General features: G+C 52.2%; 7 protein-coding genes across 7 annotated transcripts; 3 read left to right on the top strand and 4 right to left on the bottom strand.

The window, feature by feature from the left end:
* Positions 1–312: 312 nt before the first annotated feature.
* Positions 313–5,701, bottom strand: IAR55_000630 (uncharacterized protein; the record flags this gene model as incomplete). The annotated part of the gene is made up of 14 exons (XM_066943764.1): positions 313–1,498; positions 1,551–1,650; positions 1,702–1,792; positions 1,854–2,270; positions 2,334–2,387; positions 2,446–2,565; positions 2,633–2,739; positions 2,807–3,664; positions 3,720–3,831; positions 3,893–4,022; positions 4,084–4,255; positions 4,320–4,403; positions 4,453–4,896; positions 4,951–5,701. The coding sequence occupies 14 exons, from the start codon at positions 5,699–5,701 to the stop codon at positions 313–315; spliced, it is 4,626 nt and encodes a 1,541-aa protein (XP_066806306.1).
* Positions 5,702–6,147: 446 nt separating this feature from the next.
* Positions 6,148–8,027, top strand: IAR55_000629 (uncharacterized protein; the record flags this gene model as incomplete). Its single annotated transcript, XM_066943763.1, has 7 exons — positions 6,148–6,160; positions 6,226–6,257; positions 6,323–6,388; positions 6,463–6,594; positions 6,729–6,860; positions 6,929–7,051; positions 7,131–8,027. 7 exons carry the CDS (start codon positions 6,148–6,150, stop codon positions 8,025–8,027), a joined length of 1,395 nt encoding a protein of 464 aa, XP_066806305.1.
* A 786-nt stretch (positions 8,028–8,813) lies between these two features.
* On the top strand, positions 8,814–10,013 carry IAR55_000628 (uncharacterized protein; the record flags this gene model as incomplete). The annotated part of the gene is made up of 5 exons (XM_066943762.1): positions 8,814–9,011; positions 9,217–9,326; positions 9,387–9,435; positions 9,491–9,563; positions 9,685–10,013. 5 exons carry the CDS (start codon positions 8,814–8,816, stop codon positions 10,011–10,013), a joined length of 759 nt encoding a protein of 252 aa, XP_066806304.1.
* A 436-nt stretch (positions 10,014–10,449) lies between these two features.
* Positions 10,450–12,758, bottom strand: IAR55_000627 (uncharacterized protein; the record flags this gene model as incomplete). The annotated part of the gene is made up of 6 exons (XM_066943761.1): positions 10,450–10,608; positions 10,694–10,886; positions 10,985–11,508; positions 11,578–11,890; positions 11,975–12,468; positions 12,534–12,758. The coding sequence occupies 6 exons, from the start codon at positions 12,756–12,758 to the stop codon at positions 10,450–10,452; spliced, it is 1,908 nt and encodes a 635-aa protein (XP_066806303.1).
* A 323-nt stretch (positions 12,759–13,081) lies between these two features.
* On the top strand, positions 13,082–14,496 carry IAR55_000626 (uroporphyrinogen decarboxylase; the record flags this gene model as incomplete). Its single annotated transcript, XM_066943760.1, has 3 exons — positions 13,082–13,241; positions 13,441–13,946; positions 14,017–14,496. The coding sequence occupies 3 exons, from the start codon at positions 13,082–13,084 to the stop codon at positions 14,494–14,496; spliced, it is 1,146 nt and encodes a 381-aa protein (XP_066806302.1).
* Positions 14,497–14,634: 138 nt separating this feature from the next.
* On the bottom strand, positions 14,635–15,768 carry IAR55_000625 (uncharacterized protein; the record flags this gene model as incomplete). The annotated part of the gene is made up of 3 exons (XM_066943759.1): positions 14,635–14,670; positions 14,773–15,131; positions 15,687–15,768. 3 exons carry the CDS (start codon positions 15,766–15,768, stop codon positions 14,635–14,637), a joined length of 477 nt encoding a protein of 158 aa, XP_066806301.1.
* Positions 15,769–16,136: 368 nt separating this feature from the next.
* IAR55_000624 (uncharacterized protein) lies at positions 16,137–19,220 on the bottom strand (the record flags this gene model as incomplete). The annotated part of the gene is made up of 11 exons (XM_066943758.1): positions 16,137–16,592; positions 16,650–17,566; positions 17,624–17,987; positions 18,042–18,134; positions 18,198–18,314; positions 18,375–18,512; positions 18,575–18,698; positions 18,758–18,877; positions 18,935–19,005; positions 19,063–19,075; positions 19,144–19,220. 11 exons carry the CDS (start codon positions 19,218–19,220, stop codon positions 16,137–16,139), a joined length of 2,490 nt encoding a protein of 829 aa, XP_066806300.1.
* Positions 19,221–19,422: the final 202 nt, after the last annotated feature.

The following is a 19,422-nucleotide window of genomic DNA, read 5'->3' as shown; positions in this document are numbered from 1 at the left end:
GAAATGGAATATGATGGATGAGATGGAGGTAACTCAACTTGGAGATAAGTCAATCAACACCTGAGATCTCGGTTAGAGTTGCAGTCGTGGAATCAACAATTCAGTCACACTGGCTTTAGCCGAAATCCGACTCGATCCCACTTATCATCACCGTTGTCTTTCCCACAAATCGCTCCCCGAAGTGTGACAGATACGATGATTGATCACCGGTCAAGACAAGACAGTATCGTGGGATGCATGACAACGTCATGGCATTGTACAAGAATGACAATCCGCAAGCTCTATACCAGACCCCCGCCCCTCCTGCCTCTTTCAGACGAACATCCCCATATCCACCTGATTGTCCCCGTCGTCATCGTCCGGTGCAGTCTTCGCCAATTCTCCAAGATGAACCACCAAAGCTGCTCTAGCTTCTTCTTCATCTTCCTCCTCTTCTGCTTCTTGCTCCCCAGTCATGTCGATACTTTGCATGGCTTGTATCTCAGCAGGTTCCCCTTCCTCTTCATCGATGATCATCCGTTCCTCTCCAACATGGACTTGGTCGTGCTCGGTGGCGTCGTCGTTCCCACCGAACGACACGATTCCTGTCATTGGACTTCCGATATCCATCGCCTCATTATCGTTAAAGTTCACTGCGTCGTCCCTGGCAAAGACGGGGCTTGCCAGACCTCCCAGACCTCCACCCATGGCTATCCCATCTCCGCTACCCATCTCTCCCATCGCCATCCCCAGAATCTCGTCGACTCTTCTGGCTCCAAGCTTGATCAGAGTGGATGTCCTCAGAGGTCTGGCCGGATGTCTCGCTTTTCGGTCCAGCCTCTCTTTCTCCCTCTTCTCGACCTCCTTCTGACGAGCCGACAATGTCCGTGGTGCAGCGATCGGTGTGGGCTTGACGTCACGTGGTGCCGCTCCAGGCAAATTGACCTTCCTCGCTGAACCCCACAAAGCTGTGGACGGAACGAACCATTCCCGTGGGTCTGTCTCATCTCGTCTCAAAGTAATGTCGAGGAGCGCTCGCGTGAGATAGTGCTTGGGGTCGACTGTCTTCTCATGCGAGATTAAAGTGGTCGTTCGCTCATCCTTCGGCTTGTCCTCGTCCTTTCCGCCTAGTGATACAGCTTCAGAGTCGTGGTCCTGCTGTCTGTCCGCTTTGCCATTGGTCACCGAGCCCTGGCTGCTACCACTTCTGCTCTCGGCGAGGACCCTCGCCAACGTGACAGACTGTCCAGGTCCAGGTGATCCACCTCGCGAAACACTGGGCGATCTGGATCCCGCATGAGGCTCATCTCGCACCGAACTAACATTCCACCCGCCTAGGCCCATGCCTATACCCAGAGCAGGTGTCGTGACCGGACTATAACGACCATGACCGTATGTCTCATGATCGCCACTTCGGAGACTGGCGAGGTGGGCTGCACGGGCTGCTTGTGCCGCTTCTTGCGCCTCCTGTTCCTGTTTTCGACGGACCTGGGTCTCTCGACACGATTGCCAAGCGTACCTGCGTGTCTCATAATCAGCTCGCCACCTCGTCATCAACCTCGATCACCCACCACAACACGTTGTACAGCTGCAGGACGTCCTCTTTCCAAGCTTTCACAAAGTTTTCTTTGCGGAAATCTTGGGTCAGAGTCTGGCATCTTCGAACGTTATCTGTGAAACAAAATACAGTCAGTGCTTTTATCGGTCATTCCGAACACTCACGAGGGCTGACAAAATCAAGTGCGATCTTGATGCAATCTGCAAGGTTACAGACTTGATGCGCACAACCAGCCGGGATGAAGACGGCTTGACCCTGCGTCAAGCAGTAGTCAGCGGGATCCGCTTTCCTGTGTAGCTTGTATTCGCCCACCCACAGGATATTGATAGACTCTCCAGCTAACCACCCCTTTCTTTTCCCACAGCTCTTTCCTCAGACTGGCGTCGAGGTAGAACAACTGTGAATGGATCGGATCTGTGAATTTGTGCGTTTGATCGAATTTCTCTTTCAAGAATTCTCTTATTTGATCAGAGTCCTCTGCTCGGAAGAGATCCCAAACTGCACATCCTGGCTCTTGCTTCGCCCCGGGAGCTCGTGTATGCGACTCATCGTTGTTTTCCTCGACTATGGCTTGACTCGGCTCTTTGATTGGCTCTTTGCTTGACTGCAGCGAGGGAGTGGACGCAGAATTTGTAGGACCGCGCGGAGAAGCGTAAAGCATCACGTTGATCGCGTCTGCGACATCCATGTGGAGTCGGGTGGATCCGAAGCCGCCCGCCGCCTCAACAGCTGCCTGTATGTTGGACGAGATGTTAGCGAGCGCCCACTCGAATGCTCGTTATGGTAAGGCACATACAAAGGCATTGTACATTTTGGGACCGATATCCGGCTTCGTCGGTCCAGGTGGGAACTGAGTCTTTATGTCAGTCGTCATGCTTACCCCGACATCTTGTATGGATTTGGCATACATGTGAATAAAGATTTAGCACCCCCTCCCGCCGTGTGTAATCCGGCACAGGTAAAGCATCGCAGAAATCGTTATACAATTCAGGATGCGTGTTTTGAAAATCGTCCGTAGAAGGCCAATCCTACATATTTCGCACAACCGTGATCAGCTCACAAGCTTAGACATGGATCAGAGGATATTCCGTTCACCTTTAGCTTAAGAATAGCTTTACCGCGCAACTCAGCTTTCTTGAACAGCTCGAAAAACTTCGCAACGGTCATGGGTTGCGGGACGTTGGTCTGACAGTCCATGACGTCTGAACGAGACGTGACTTCAGCGCGGTCGTAGGGCTCCTTTCTCACTGGGGAGCCTCGCACACTCACAGCAAGCTTCTTTACCGAACTTGTCGATGAACGTATCGGGTGTCCAATCCAGGTTGAATTGCTTTCCGACATCATCCACAACGATTGGCTCTCCCTGACCCCACATGCGATCGAAGGTGCTGTTGTCCAAGGAATCGTTGGGCACGAACATGAACTCCATCGAGTGGTCCTCGAGACCTGCTGGATCCGGGATTGGCACGGCTGTTGGCAAGGTGGATTTGGTGTATCGGAATGGTTGGTCCTGCACAGGTCTACTTGTATCTGACGAATTTCCGCTATCAGCCTTTTCGGAACTGGCTACAGTTTCAGATTCGATTGAAGGCGGAAGAGGCTCGTACAGCCGCTGCTGCCCATCTTCGAGCTCAGCAGAGTCATTCTTTGAAGCCTCTGGCGTTGATGGTTGTGGTTTTTCCGCATCGTTATCATCTTCTTCTTGCACTTTCTTCTCTGCTAGCGTGGGAGACCTCTCCCTCCAATCCTGCATCACCTTTTCCGCCTCGTCATCGCCCACGAGGCCCATCAGCTTCAAGGTTTCTCTCATTTCTTCTTTCCCTTCCAGCACGAACTCGGCCAGAGCGAGCCAGTGGTCTCTAAGTTCCTCGTCCCCGAATCTTGAAACAGGTTGAAGGTCTGATCGTGTATGAAATGCTGGACCTTTGGGCTGTGGAGCACTTGGATTTGTACTCGGCGGATGATGACAACGCAGTAACCTGGGTCGAGCTGCGTCCGGAAGTGGCCAAGGGGAGGTAGACATGGTTTCGAGAGAATCGGGAAAATAGCGCTCGCAATGAAGGCAGAAATCTCTACCACACCGCTTGCAGAAGAACCAGCCACCGAAGATGGTGGACGAGCAAAAATCTGATATGGAAGAATCAGTATGAGCAGCACGGTAACGGCTTTTGGTTATACTTACCACAGAGAGCACGGTGTTTGGCGGTATCCACGCCCCGCTTGATAGCCTTATTGTTGATGACGTGGCGGACCTCTCTTGTGATGAGGGGCAAAAGCATAGGAGCAACAGTACGCTGCAGAAACGATATCTGTGTGAGCTCGCGTTCCATGATTTGCCGAGGACAGTGCATATACTTCGGTAGCCTTGATGTGCTTTTCAGTGAGTGGAACGTTGAAGTCAGTCGGCAGAGGAGTCATCTCGTCTTTCCAATCTGTTGATTCAAACCATCCCGGACCTGTGATCTCTGTCGTTACTGGATCGATGCTGAGCACGTGCTGTCAGCGTTTGACCTACTTGTAAATCTCGTTATACCAAGCTGCCTTACCTAAAAACTCTGTAGTCGCGGAATCGACAAGAATCTCCACCGACTTTGGCGATGCATTGGGTACATTTCCCCCACTTTGCATAGCGCGGTCGTTGGCAGGGAGCCATCTGGATTTCGCGTGTCTTTCCCTGCAACATCTTTTTAACGTCCACGTCCTTCACTGCTTTCGGTCCTGAGTGAGCGAGCAGACAGGTCAGACATGCCCCAATAGATTGGATGGAGTAGTTATATCTCACGCGGTGCGATCTTTTCAGGAGGCTTATCACCCCCACGAGAGATACCTAGAGCAGCATCGTGCCGCTTTCTCGATTGACCAGATACTGCACTTGGTGTCAGCTGTGGCACTTTTGGCTGCACAAGCTCGCTTACCTTTCACAGCCTTCCCGTCATGCCCCTTAGCCTTCTTGGCTTTGCGCTTCCCATTAAAGTCTTCGTTCTTCTCATCAGGCTTCACCTCTTGCAATTCCTCTTGATCCGGAATACTTCGGAGGTCATTCTCGACTTCGATAACTTCGACAGATTTGCTCTTGCCTTTACCTCTGCTTGCCGCACCGTTCGTCTCTCGAGGTCGCTTGACGCCAGCCTTCCGAGACGTGTCTTCCTTCTGAGCGGGTCTAGGGGAAGAGGAATTGCGACGAGCAGCATCGGCTGAGGATTCGGCGTGCGGGATCGCGGAATCTTTCTTCGTTTGTGATAATTCGAGGGCAGGGGTCAAAGGAGAAGGAAGTAGTGTGACTTCGATAACCGGCGAGAGAGACAGAGTGTCCGGCAGGTCAGGAAGATCGGAAACTGGCGTGAGGGGTGACGAGGGAGCTATTGTGGCGTTTGATGTCAGTTGTGGAGTCACGTATAAGATCCATGACTCACCTGTCGGCATGTCAACATCCTTGAATCTGTTGAGATGAGCTTCGGTCTCCTTTGGTCCTTTCTCGAACTCGTCGACCTTTGTGGTCCCTATACTTGTCTTCGTGCCTTCTGTGTCTTCCGTGAACTTCGATTCAGCAGCAGCGGTTTCCTCATCATCGCACATAGCCTGCTCTGCTCCCTCGACTGCTACTACCACCTGGTCGGCCATCTCAACTTCGTCTGCATCCTCGACATCTCCATCCGCATCTCCTTCAAATTGCTGCAACGAAGTGATGTACTCCATCATCTTTGTCTGGTCCTCGCCGTCTTCTTCTACCTCGCCTCCGGTCTCTTCCAGCTTCTCACCCCCCTGGTCTCCTCCTCCTCGTGCTTCGTTGAGCAAAGGCTCGTCAATTACACGAAGGTCATCTGTATCGTCCGCTTGGTTGCCGACGCCAAAGGGATCTACGACAATCTGGTCCACAGGAGAAGGAAGAGGAGGCTCTTGATCCGGGTCAAAGGTTTGAGGGAGAGGAGCCAGCTCGAGATCTTGTGCTTGTCTCGAAGGTGGGGTCGATGGAGCTTTCTCTGGGCCAGGAGCCGAAGGGGAAGCTGAAGGAAGGCCGAGAGGGCTGTTGACCGGTTTGGGAGATGAGGTAAAGGCGGGCACGATTATACTTTTACTAGAAGCCTCCTTGGGCGAAAGTGGCTTGGCAGGAGGCTGATCATGTAGCTTGTCTGTCGCTTCGGAGTGCTGAGGAGCATTGGGCATCAGACGCAGCGACTCAACCGCCTCGGTGGCGGACATAGTCCCAACCTAGCCTAGTTGACAAGTGATCGCCTACCCGACGAAATGTAGTTGAGTATGATTCGGCAGACACCCGTAGTGATTGCCGGGCTAGTAGCTCCCAAGTGTACTGATGCTTCCGCAGGTGTTTCCGAGACGAAGGCTATGATGGGTACCCTGGAAGAAGAATGAACACCTGTAGGAGATTGCACGGTTTGTATGTTGATGGATTTGTGAACCGGTGGACATGCCTCCGCCTAGAAATCGTAACCTGGACAATGAGCCTGATAATATATGAATTGATACTTGGGTAAGATTGTACCTGATAACCCAAGAATATGACTCCTTCCTCCATCGTCGACCCGTTACTTCCATCACAGTTCATCTATGCCTCAGTGCGACTCTTTATCACAGAGTAGACATCGTACAAAATGGCTGATGCTGGTGAGTTGTACTGCGTTGTGTATCCTGACCGTCGTGACGCTGACGCTGACGGCACGTGTTCACAGGTATGCGAGGCAGCAATGCCTCTCAAGATACGGTCTGTCCCCCTTTCCCTTGCTTTATCGCTCTCTGGCCCCCCACTCATGCCTCGTCCGCTTGCAGAGATTCAAAGATAAGGAAGCAGCTTCCATCAAAGCTACGAAATTCCCCAAGCACTTCTCCGAAAAGGTCAGCTAGCTTCTCCGCCCTTTGGGAAGGTTCCACCAGCTGACATTGAGCCCGACCTTTCTCTCTTCCAACAGGTGGATCTTCGCAAAGTCAACTTGTCGGTCATGCGAGGATGGATAGCGCAAAAGGTCACGGAATTGATCAAGATCGAGGACGATGTGGTGGTCGAATACGTCTTTGGCATGCTGGAAGACAAGGAGAATCCTGTGAGTTACTGATACATCTTTCGCTTCAATCTTGTGATTTTCATCATGGTTACAGAGACTGGCGCGACAAAATGGCTCTCATAAAGCTACAGGCTTGTATTCAACCAATATGCTGATACGGCGCTTTGTGATAGACGCCCGACCCTCGAAAGATGCAGGTGTCTCTGGTCGGCTTCATGGACAAACATGGCGCTGCAGCATTCATGGATGCGTTATGGAAACTCCTTCTATCCGCTCAATCGACCGTAGGAGGTGTCCCAGCGGAGGTGAGCTGCTATACTGACGGTCCTCCTCGTGACTATATAGCAGGAGCTGACACATCTATGTATGGCAGTTCATTGAGGCGAAGAAGGCCGAGTTACAAGCAAAGCAAGCTGAGGACAAGAAGATGCAGGACAGCATGATGGCGAGGAATCAAGGCAGACCTCAGGCCTCTGACTCCTTCGACAGGCGACGCGTCAGTACCTCATCTAACACTACCCGAGCAAGTCAAGAATCGCGCGCCAAAAGCTGTAGCTAACATATGTCGATCTTAGGATGGTAACGGTCTTCCGTCTCGGCCCGGTGGTCCACCTGACCGACAACAGTATGGGCGACGATCACCACCCCCACGAAACAGAGACGACAACTATCGACCCCAGGATAGAGACGGTGGTTATCGTAATCGCCCTCCACCCCGACGTGGCGACTTCGATCAACCTCGAGAGAGGGATAACGGTTACGGAGCACGAGGAGGATATGGTGGCCGAGGAGGAGACCGACCCAGAAGTCGGAGTAGAAGTCCTCCACCTGTCCGAGGAGGTGGATATCGACGACGATCACCTAGTCCCCGTCGAAGAAGTCCATCCCCTCCGACAAGGCGCAGGAGATCTCCTAGTCCCAGACGGAGATCACCCAGTCCGAGAAGAAAGGACAGGAGCATCACGCCTCCACTGAGAACGCGTCGGGCACCTTCTGAAGAGCGTGGTGGAAGGGGAAGGGACGACACGCCTCCACTGAAGAAGAGAAGGGACAGCCCGGACTCTCGGTCGCCCTCGTCTTCGCCTCCGCCTCGTGCAGCGGTCAGGGGTCGAGGCCGACCCCGTTCAAGGTCAAGAACGCCTACGCCGAGCGATCCCAGGACCGCTAGCCCGGGTCGATCCAAGAGTCGGTCCAGATCAGTTTCCAGGTCTAGATCACCAACGGTCACGCCTCCTCGAAGGAGATTGCCACCAAGACGATCGAGAAGCAGGAGCGATAGTCGAAGTCTTCCCCCAAAACGACGAAGACCCAGTCCAAGTCCTAGTAGAAGCAAGAGCGCTTCACCTAGGAGGGAAAGAGGGGTGGTGAAGAAGGGCAGAGGCAGATTCACGGTTGACGACGAGGAGGAAGGGAGTAAGGGAAAGAAAGTGGAGGGAGCCCTAGGCAGGAGCAAATGGGCGAGAGATGATTAGGTGGCGATCATCGTGAGGAATTGTCCGGTGAATCGTGGTGGATAAGTGTCATATAGGTGTGGTAAGAAGGAGCGAGTATGCATACGTCAGAAATGATGATATATCGAGAAGAACAAGCAATATCCATGCAATGAAAGCTACAAATGGGCCATATGGTGATTGTGCGTACGGTGAACGTACGGATCGAGCCCTGAAAAAACACGCGCTGTTTGGCACTTTTGTTTTCTTGTTTCTTGGTTTCTGGATCGCGCGTGATTTTTTCTCGGATTCTTGGGGGTAGGGGGGTCCACTACTGTAACGCATACATGACGAGATCTTCTCAGAGGATGGATGCCGTTGTCGTATGTATACGTAGTACTCGGTGATGGAATACATCTGTTGCAAGGCTGGGACGACGCAAAGGAGCAATGGCAGATACGTCAGGGGATGTTTGGCACAGCTCTGTTACTCTTCTCTCCCTCGGTGCGTTTCAGGGCTGGGCTTGTCCATCAAGGTCCGTCTCCCGTTTACCGTTGTTTTTGCATCTCCAACCCCCCAACTCCGTTATCCCTCACTGCATCCCTTCACTTGTTCTTCTTCTCTTCTCTGTTCGTCTCAAGCTTTCGCATCTCATATCATATACATCAGAGTCATTCATTCATTCAACCGATCGATCGATCAATCAATCAATCTCACTCATAGTCATTCATTTTCACACCGTTGACTCTCGATCACCACTCGCTAATTCGCCCTGTCCATCGCAAACCCTTGGAAAGAGAAAAACACCAAGACCCTTCAACCTCCAAGATGTTCACCAAACTCACCACTCTCACCGCCCTCCTCTCCCTCACATCCTCCGTTGTCAATGCCATCGTCACGCCCACTTCGCCTGACGGAGCGACCGTCGTCAGAGTCGGCCAACAGATCAATGCGCTTTGGACGGCCGACACGACCGATGGGTGGAACAATGTGGAAATCCAGTTGATGACGGGTGACAACTTCAACGTGGGTTGCTGCTGCTTCTCATCTTCTACGTCCGGGTCTGGGTCAGAGCAGCGAGCGGGATAGCTAGGGGACTGTTTGGTTATAGAATGCCATGGTCATACTGCTACGTTTCAATATGGGCTGGGCTACCTGTGTTCGCTGTGGTCCATTTCGGAAGAAAGATTGATGGATTGAGCCAGTGCTAACTCACCTTCGCCACCTATAGATGGTCCCTCTCGCTACCGTCGTTTCTGGTATCGACGGCACCACGGCCACTTCATACTCTTTCGCGGCTCCCGATGTGACTCCCTACTCCAAGATCTACTTCTTGCAGTTGTGCGTTACAGTGCTCGAATCACTTCACGGTCCGTGCTGATTTCTGTCCCTCTGGTTTAGCTCTAATGGAGGCAATGCTACTGCCCTCACTTGGACGACCCGATTCACCGTGAGTCCCGCCAAAACTGTCGAGTGGTGCAGCGCTGACAATGACGTTGTGACAGATTGCGGGCACTGATGGGTCCGTCACTGATCCTACCAACTCAACAGTCTACAGCGGTACTACCGTTCAATGGGGTGAGTCTACTTCCCTATATCCCTCTTAGGTCTGCCTTCGCTCCTCCCTTCGACCTTGCTGTCCGTCCCATCTGTCTAATTCCCGCACTATGAGCCATAGACTGACGTCTCACAATCACAGGTACCGGAACCCTTCTGTCCGCCGTATCATCATCCAACACCACCTCATCGACTGCTCCCTCTGCAGCCGTCTCACCATCCGCCTCAGCCTCTGCCGACGTGTTCAGTGCTTCCGCATCATCATCCACCGACTCTGCGGCAGCTTCTACATCCGCCTCAGCCTCAGCATCGACTTGGGCGTCCATGTCCCTGTCCGCCTCATCAACTTCAGCCTCGGCCGCTGCTGCCGCTGCGACTACTTCTGCCAGGTCGTCAGGAGCAGGTCGATTGGAGCTCGGACTTGGCGGTCTTGTCGTCGCGGGCATGATGGTGTTCTCAGCTGTACTCTGATAGATCACTTGCCGTTCGGCAGACCTGCTTGCATGTGAGATCGGGATTGATGGACATTTGTTTCGAAAGATATTTTTTTGACGGAGATGATGTTGACACTGATTGATGATGGATTCGACGTGAATAACAATCAATTCCCCTTCCTACCACTTTCATGACTGCTACAATCCCATTTAAAAATATATATACGTTTTGATATATCACTGCACCGTACTAACATCCATTGTCAGATTGCATGCACTTGTCCGTCCTAGTGGGAGTATCAAGGCGCTTGAAGCGTCTTTGCAACACAACAAGATGGTGTCACGAGATATTGATGATGACCCACATCAGACGACTGCCACAAAGTATCGCTGGAAACAAATACATGCATCGATATCCACTATGCTCAACGCTCGTATCACTCTGCTCACTACACAGAATTGAACAAATGTGATCATGTATAATGTCTCAATGACCACAACAGTACCGCCCCTCTTTGATTTCCAACAGCCAGATACTCGCCCGACGTTGAAAATCCGGTGGTGGTGACTCTACCGAGAGGTGTGGTAGGTGTTGGCCAATTCGAGAATGCAGTTCCAGATGGGAGGTGGTACTGCAATCCGGCCGTATCAGCGTCGATAAGCGCGTTGGACATCTGAAAAGGTCTTGGTCCAAGGGGGAGGAAGCAGAACACTCACGAGCTTCAACAGGTCTTTTCGACCCGTACTGGCGGTCACGAGAAGTTCGGACGATGGGTGGAAAGCCATCGACGCGATGGGCATGGTGAGATGTTCCAAGCTTTTGAGGGGTTCGGGCGCGAGCTCAACAAGTTTGGACGAGCTGGTCGTGAGAGATGACGATGAGTAGAGATTGACTATACCGGTCGTTGAGCTAAAACCCAAGAGAGCGATCAGCTTAGCACTTCATCGACGGTCGACGACTGGTTGTCCGCTCTCCGAGGATTGGGGATACGTTTAAACCCCACTCACCCGACCGCAGTGTACGTCCCATCCTGACTTGATCTCAGAATTGTCCCTCCCAGGGCCCTATCGTCCTTCCATCTTCTCCCGATCTTCCTCTCTCCCACATCCCAAACCTCGACTTCGCCCCCATCTCTTCCTCCAAGGACGTTGAGCTCTTTCCCGTCCGTGCTCCATCCGAGATCTGCTACACTACCACCTCTACCCGATCTCAATTCTGCCACGACAGCTCCTGCGCCGGAGGACCAATCGAGGATCGAGACAGCTCCCCGTCGTCCAGCTACTGCTAGCAGAGATCCATCAGGTGAGAATGAATGACGATGTAATGAGTTCGGGGTGGATGGGGTCTCTTGGGAACCGAAGAGATTTCGCGGAGATCGGAGACAACGTTGAGAGGCGAGATCATAGGTATAGTAGAACGGTCGGTTTCCGACTATCAACAGAGACGAACCGGAAGGGTGGAAAGTGGAGCGAGAGATAGGCAGAGCAGGGATGTGAAGGGTCATGAGCGTCGGGTTTGTGTGTCCGTCAATCTGAAACCCGGTAAGACGATCAGCCCTGCTTCTCTCCGAGATTCAGACCTAGTGGTGATCAACACCCACATTGAAGAATCGCACCCGTCTATCGCCTCCGGCAACAGCCATGACACCAACGCTCTTAGCAGGGTGCCAAGCAAAGTCGACCACACCGCCACCAGAGTTCGCAGCTTCTCTTTTGCCCACCGTCGGATTCTGCTGGTTCGCATTCCGCATACGTTGGAGGTCTATATTACCTTGAGGCAGAGGAGCACGAGTTTTGCCGATCGCCGAACTGGCGATAAAGGACTTCGTTGACGAGAGAAGGGATGAGAGGGATGGCGTCCCGACGACCGTTCGATTCTTAGCCCATGCAGGCGGTGGGTGAAGTCGCTCGAACCTGATTTACTCCGAGTGAGCAGATGTCGAATATGCTGATACACCTAGGCAGCGCAACCGCCCAGAGGCTCCTGGAAATACTCACTGCTCTCTCAATCTCTCTTGCAACTCCTTCCCGTCAATCGCCTCGCCCTCTGCCTTCTTGCCCTTCTTCCCTCTATCCAATTTCCTCAACCGTCTATTCTCACTCATGTCGACTCCGACCAAATCGTCTGCAGGATCATTCCAAACTTGCACTTTGCCCTTCCCCTTCCTATCAGCCTCTGCGTCTTTCTCTCTTTCCGCTTCCACTTCAAGATCAACCAGATCCTCCGGAAGAGTTATGGAAGGTGCGTTCTTGCCTGTCTCTTCTTGTAAGCCTCCGAGGTTATCCTCATCCTCAATCTCGGAAGTGGGTTCGAGATCTGTCGGGCCCCCTTCAGCGGAAGGTGAGAAAGCTCGGAACTCGTTGACTGCTGGTCCGGAGGCGGTGGAAGAAGATGAAGAAGAAGAAGAAGAAGAAGAAGACTCGGCGTCGGAGTCTTCACCGTCAAGATCCAACTGATACTGAGGTGCGATAGGAGCGTCGACAGTGAACAGCTATCCGGCAAGCACCCTCTTGATATTAGCTTCCACTGGGGGGATCATGGATCATTTAAGCTCACCTCGTTATCGTCCAAATCGCTCATTCCCTCCTGATCTCCATCTTCGTCAACCGCGAAATTGCCATTCGCATGAGCCGCCTTGACCCGCTTCTTGCTATGTCCAAAGAGCGCTTCTTCCAGCTCGAGCTCTTCGTCGTCCTTCTCCCAATCGTGAACCGCATCGATATGAACGGACGGTTGAGGCTCGGAAGCTCGAGCTCGTCTTTTGGTCTTTGCTTGGACCATGTTGAGTGTGTCACAGTACGATAGTCTGGTGGTGAATCGACTCTCGTAGGTGGTGACTTTGGTCTGAGATGTGTGACAGGGTGTTGGCAAGTCAGTATAGTGATGACGGTCAAAAGTTGAAAGGTCTTTTACAAGGGACAAGGGAGAATCAACTTTTGCTGGGGGATGGGTTTTTTTTCGGAGTTGAATCCACTCTCCGTCCGTCATTCACGATTGATCGCTCTCCGACGTTTCTCTGGTCCGATTTCATTCATTCATTCGTCTGTTTTGTATACATCATATACACCTTGCACCGTCTCCCCGTCTCCTTCAGCACACACATAATGACACAATACACTATCCCAAAACTGTCTCTGTCCTCCACATGGAAGGATATCGACTTCCCTCCTCTCAAGAATGACCTGCTGTTGAGAGCAGCAAAGGGGGAAGAGACGGAACGAGCGCCCGTCTGGGTCATGAGGCAGGCAGGCAGGTATCTGCCTGGTGAGTGGGTCGTTGCTCTTCATCAAGGATCAATGGCAGTCTGATAAGATGCAAGCGGATCCGAGGGAGATATCTACCGATTGTGGTCAAGCGTAGATTGTATGGCAGCTTCTTGCTTCACGCATTTTCATTCTTCATGCCATTTCAAGAGCTATCTATATATGATTTGATCGGTCCTGACGGGTTTCTTCATTACCAGAATTCATGGCAGTCCGAAAAGACCACTCGTTCTTCGAGTGTTGTCAGACCCCATCGCTAGCCTCGAAACTCACCTTACAGCCCATCGATCGATACCCGAACCTCGACGCCTCGATCATCTTCTGTGATATCCTCGTCGTCCCCCAAGCGATGGGCATGGAGGTCCTGATGGAACCTCTCCGAGGACCTGTCCTTCCCGATCCACTCGTCACTCCTGCCGATTTCAGGAAACTACGTCAAGACGTCGATGTCCAGAAGGAACTGGGATATCTCTTCGAAGCTATCACTATGACGAGAAAAGGGTTGGATGGAAGAGTCCCCCTGATAGGATTCTGTGGTGCGCCTTGGACGCTAATGGCCTATATGTGTGAGGGTGGAGGGAGTAAGACGTTCGAGAAGAGTAAAAGCTGGTTGTACAAGTATCCAGAGGAGAGTAAGGCTTTACTCAGGAGAATCGCGGACGTCTGTGCGGATCTTTTAGTGGGACAAGTCCTCGCCGGTGCTCAGGTGGGTGTCTCTAACTCTGCCGTCTGAATGGAAGACTAATGACCTATCTGATTTATCCTTTGCTGTACAGATGCTTCAAGTGTTCGACTCATGGGCTGGTGAACTCACACCTTACCAATTCAAGACCTTTGCTCTTCCCGCTCTCCATCACATCTCACACAAAGTGCGATACTGCCTCGAATCGCTCGGCCATCCCGGCGTCGCAATCACCCTTTTCGCCAAAGGTGCCAATGCCCCATCTACCTTCTCTCTCCTCGCCGATCCCGCCGTGACGGGATACGACACGCTCGGTCTGGACTGGACCGTCGACCCTGTTGAGGTCCGCTCGATTGTCGGCAAAAAGGTCAACCTCCAAGGTAATTTCGATCCGACAGTCCTGTATGGTGGTAAAGAAGGGATTGAAAGGGAAGTCGAAAGGGCAAGTAAGAGATGGTTGCAGGCTGGAGGTGGATGGATTGCGAATCTGGGTCACGGAATCACGCCGAATGTCAAGCCAGAAGACATGGGTTGGTTCCTGGAATGTGTGCACAAGTATTCCAAGAGGGAGTAATTAGATCAAAGAAGCCATGAGACATTGGACAATGCATCATATTGCACTGCTTCGTGGGAATGTTAAGCATCCAATGCTGGTTGGGAAGTCGAGAGACAGTAAGGTCACAAAAGTCATCCGGAGTCAACAACTACATGTTCATGGCCCTGATCGAATGTCGGTCGCACCGCCGCTCTGCGAAGGGGGGGATGGATGATCAGCGACTAGCTAAATGCGGATCCCTTTTCCTAGCAGATGACTTGAGAAAGAAAGAAAATGACGAGATAGACTACCCACCATGACAGCCTCAATCTCACTCTCTGTGACCTCCTTTGGCGTCCAAAGATATTTGGGTGCTTCCCAGAAATTCTCAAAATCAACGGGTTTCCCAGATCCACCTCCTCCACTTCCACTTCCTCCGCTACTCCCGCTGGCACTGGTACTTGCATTTCCACCGTTGGAAGGATTTGATCCTGGCGTGCTCGCCCCGTCCTTGATCACTTGGCCTTGGGCCGATTCGGCGCTTGTCTGAGCTTTGGGGTTGGAGGAAGGGTTGGAAGGACCGGCAGAGGAGGATTGTAGTTTGGCGAGGAAGGATTGGAAGTTTTCGGTGATTTCGGGAGGGGAACAGGGGTGTGGGGCGGGTGCGTGTGGGGCTGCATGCATACGGGGGAGATGAGATGATGGGTTAGCGAGTTGGAAGAGTGAGAGAACAGAAGGGAGCAGATTCGAGGGATGATTACAGCGCATGACAGGATGATAGGATGAAGGAGAGGGAGCGTGAGGGTGAGGGTGAGTATCGAATTGGGAGAGAGAGAGAAAGGTGGAGTGAAGACATGAATGTAGAGCGATGGAGGGAGGGAGAATGATGTGCAAGCCACCAATATGATATAGCACAACAAGACCTAGTCGAGGTCACGAATTCATCGCAGGGATGACAACCCGGCGCCAGGTCGCGAATGCAGGGAAGCTCGAACATCACAGCACGAAGAGAAGAGGAGGACGGTATCCGCAGGAATGACCAAAGGGATTCCGAAGCCTGTTCCAACATTCGACCGTTCTTGCCAGTCTTCGAACCGACACCTGGTTCTCATGGTTCATGGAGAGAGAAGACTCGAACTCCGATTGCCCCCCCTACATGCGACCTTTCACGCCCATAACAAGACCCGATCCAGACCCAGACCCAGACCCAGACCCAGACCCACACTCACCATGAGGAACGTTCGATCGTTTGCCCACGAAGTGAATCATGGGTTTGTAGTGCGTAGCTCGGAGTGACAGTGTAGGTCGCATCGTGATTGAAGAGGACTTTCGTTCTGTTGTCGTTGCTGAAAGTCAGGATGATGTTGTTGTCCCAATACAAGGCAGTTTAATGAGACGAATGACCATCGACGCATCTTTGTGTTATGACATCTTTTGACCGGAATAGCTTTCACTCGATGCCGCGGACATCATCCCGATATCTCCGAAAGGCGAGGATCTCCCTCACCTGTACCGCTGAGCGATTCCCATTCCCGTCGGTTTATGAGATATGCATGAGGTATGATGATATGACAAGGTGAGTATGATAGGCAGTAGCCCTGGCAAAACTGAGCTATGAGCAGAATCGTGCAGTGAAACGATACAAGAAAAGACAGAGATACAAACATAAAATCTGCACACTACAAACGGGAACCCCCCTTCTTCATCGACACCTTGCCAGTGAATTTGAACTTCTGCAACTTCGCCCAGCTGACATCGGCACTGGCAGTCCGGTATTTCGGCGTAACATCCCCTCCCATACCAGACGATATAGCTCGCTTTGCCTCAGGCTCCGGACTGGGGCTGGGCGACATGATTCGGTCGACTTCGATGTTTCCGTTCTCGTTTGCCGCTTCCTCGGGCCTCGCCTTTGTGTATTTTGGGGTTCTGGGAACAGGTGTCCGGTCTTGCATATCTACAGGCACGTTGATCGGCCTACTGGCAAGGACGCGAGGCGCTTGCCTAGAGATTGGCAACGAAGCTCTCTTCATCGCTTTCGGCTTGGGGGTTTCTGTGTGCATTTGTTTCGGCATGGGTTCGGACAGAGTGCGCTTGACACTGAATTTGTCCTGTGGTGTTGACAACGGCGATGAGGACTAGGCGACATAGCATGTCAGTGAAAATCCACACTGCTACAGCCACAGCTAGCTCACAGCTTGCGACCCGAAGGCATATTTCGCTTTCCAACCTTCTGCCACAATTCTCGCCCTGTCCTCTCTCTCCTGCTGTTCTTCGTCTATCGCCTCGTCCACGGGCTCTTGCGTGACCCGCTTCCTCTTCTTTCCGCCCAATCCGAACTCTATAGACGGCGTGACAACCTTCTCTTCTTCTATCGAGTCGCTTGAGGAAGTGTGTCCGATTTTGCGGGCATTGCGGACAATGCGATCAGCAAGTGTGGCAGGCAGGGTGAATGAGTTGATGGGAGAGGAGCCCGGCACAAGCACGCTGGTCAGCTTCGAGACGAACCGACTGGCACTCCTTGTCGAAGCCTGTGTGAAAACCGCTGAAGAACGAATGGATTGAGTGTGGTCGAGGTTTGGAGATGATGGCGCAATCAAAACCGATCCGCCGTTGGTTGCGCCAGTGGGCGAGTCCGGTGTGACAGATCGTGTTCGTGCTTGACGTCTCGGAGTGGAGAAGGGTATGCCTGCGGGTGACGAACAAGGAGGACTTGATAGAGCGGATGCCACGGGAGAAGTGACGATATGCGCGTCACTCAGAACTGACTTGGCCGGCGAGTCTTCCGCTCGAATCGAGGAGATAGCGGGGGAGGGGGAACGAGCCGAGAGTGATCGACTTTGCGAAGGACCAGCTTCGGATTCGTTCATTTCACTGCTTTCCCAATGTAGTTCGACTTGTGGCTCCGGGGTTGGATCTCGACGAAAACGGTTTGAGAAGAATTTGCTCTTTCTCTTTTGACTAGTTGTTGCGGCAGCATTCTCGCCTTCTCCGAATCGCCCATCCAGAGAACCAAATGCACCTTCCGGGATCGCTTGCTGCTGTGATAGTCGTGAGGGTCCAGAGCCGAATGTGCCTACAGGTCGGGGAAGAGCTTTCGCGCGTTTCGTTTCTGCACGTATTGTCAGCTACAGGCGCCGATGCACATCAAAACTGAGCTGACACTCACTTGTGATGAACGCATCCATTGGTCCCGCACTGACCATTATGTTGGCCTTCGAGCTTTCGGTAAGCGGTTTCGCTCGTGCCACAGGATTGAAGTCTGGCCATTGATCCGCGATTGGCAGCCTCGTCTCGGGATGCAGATCACCTCTTGCAACACCTTGAGCTATGTGCTCCTCGAAGTCCAATCCGATCCACTTCTCGTCTTCCGCTTGCAGGCCGCCTTCAGGGAAATCGTTTAGTGGGATGAGCCTCTTTTCATGAGGATGAAATACCCGTTGGTGAATGAAAGCAAGTTCCGCTTGAGCGAAATCGGCGAGATAAGTCGGAGGAATCTGCATAGCTCCTTCCAGTCGAACATGCTGAAGAAGCTATTGAGCAATACAGGTGAGCACCCGATATCGACTGACCAGGTTTTCACATACCCTTTCTACTGTGTTAAATCGCCGCAGCAAACGATGCGCCGTCTTGAGTCCGATGCCAGGAATGGAGTCGAGATAATCGCACCCAGATAGCATCTATGTGACTGAGTCAGTTGCGGTCTTTGCCCGTTGCCCGTTGTCACGCAAAGTTCGACTGACTGCCATTCGTCTGAATTGGGTATCCGTCCATCCGTGCATCGGAAACTCCCTTATGTGCGCAAGCTTGTCGCGGTGTATCCATACGCAGTGACCGTTTCCATCGAGTTTGAATATCACCTGAAAGAATACGACATAAGGGATACGGCACACAGGCGAGAAGAACGATTAAGAACGTACCTGTCGGCAACCGAAGACGAGGAGATCTGAATCTTCGGTTATGATACCATCGACAAATCCCTCTCGTTCAAGATAACATAATTGCGCATCGGCCTCATAAGGGGCTACCACATAATCGACATTCTCCGCGCGAAGAGCCTGCCGATGATGACAACGTCAGCTGAAGATTAAATGAGAGAGGTCTCATGGCCTTAGCTGACCTTGATCAGTTGATACGCCATTTCGGGAGTGATATCGACACATTTGGTATAACAATCCCGAGCGTCTCTCCATCGTCCTTGAGACTCGTAAGCTTTCGCGCGGTCCATATATTCAGCTCGAGATCTACACTGTCGTCAGTTGTGCTTTCTGGCAATCAATGTTTCAGATTCTCGCCGACTCACTTTGCGCGTGATACTTCGGTGCCCTTCTTAGCCGGCAGTGGACCACCATCGAAGACTATGAACGGGGTGATACCGTTATATCGGAGCAGCCTGACGCGATGCATGGCATAATCGACAAATCTTCGTAACGAACCAATCAGCTGAAATGTTCTGCTTCTGTAAGGCTTTACAGCTCACTTTGTGGTTTTCTTGCCTTTGACCAGTTCCTCCGCACATCCGAACGCGCCTTTATGAAGCCATACGTAGGCCTGCGGGAGGATGTCAGCTGTGGAATTTGACGTCGTCACATGAATTCTTTAGCTCACATCTACGGCCAGTCTGCGGGTGGATCGTCGGCGTCAGCTCATCGCGCTTTCATTCGTCGACCCAAAGACGACGTGACCCACCTCTTTCCCTTGAACTCGGACACATGACCGTTGACCTGTATCTCCTTGAGTAGCGGCAACAAGCCCGAGATACCCATCTCGTCAATGGTGGTCTGTCTGAAGTTGTGCTATGCTATGCTATGCTATGCTATGCTGTGGATTTAGGATAGAATCGATTGATACATACACAGGTGAGGAAGAGAAAGAGAGAAAGAGAGAAAGAGAGAAAGGGAGAGCGAGAGAGCGGGAATGAAAGTAGTCGCGTCTCACTTTTGGTCATTTCACAGAGAGAGAACAGCA

Source organism: Kwoniella newhampshirensis, chromosome 1, assembly GCF_039105145.1.
Source record: "Kwoniella newhampshirensis strain CBS 13917 chromosome 1, whole genome shotgun sequence".
NCBI classification, from domain to species: domain Eukaryota; kingdom Fungi; phylum Basidiomycota; class Tremellomycetes; order Tremellales; family Cryptococcaceae; genus Kwoniella; species Kwoniella newhampshirensis.
Note: the sequence above shows the minus strand (reverse complement) of the source record. Positions and strands in the feature narration are given on the sequence as shown.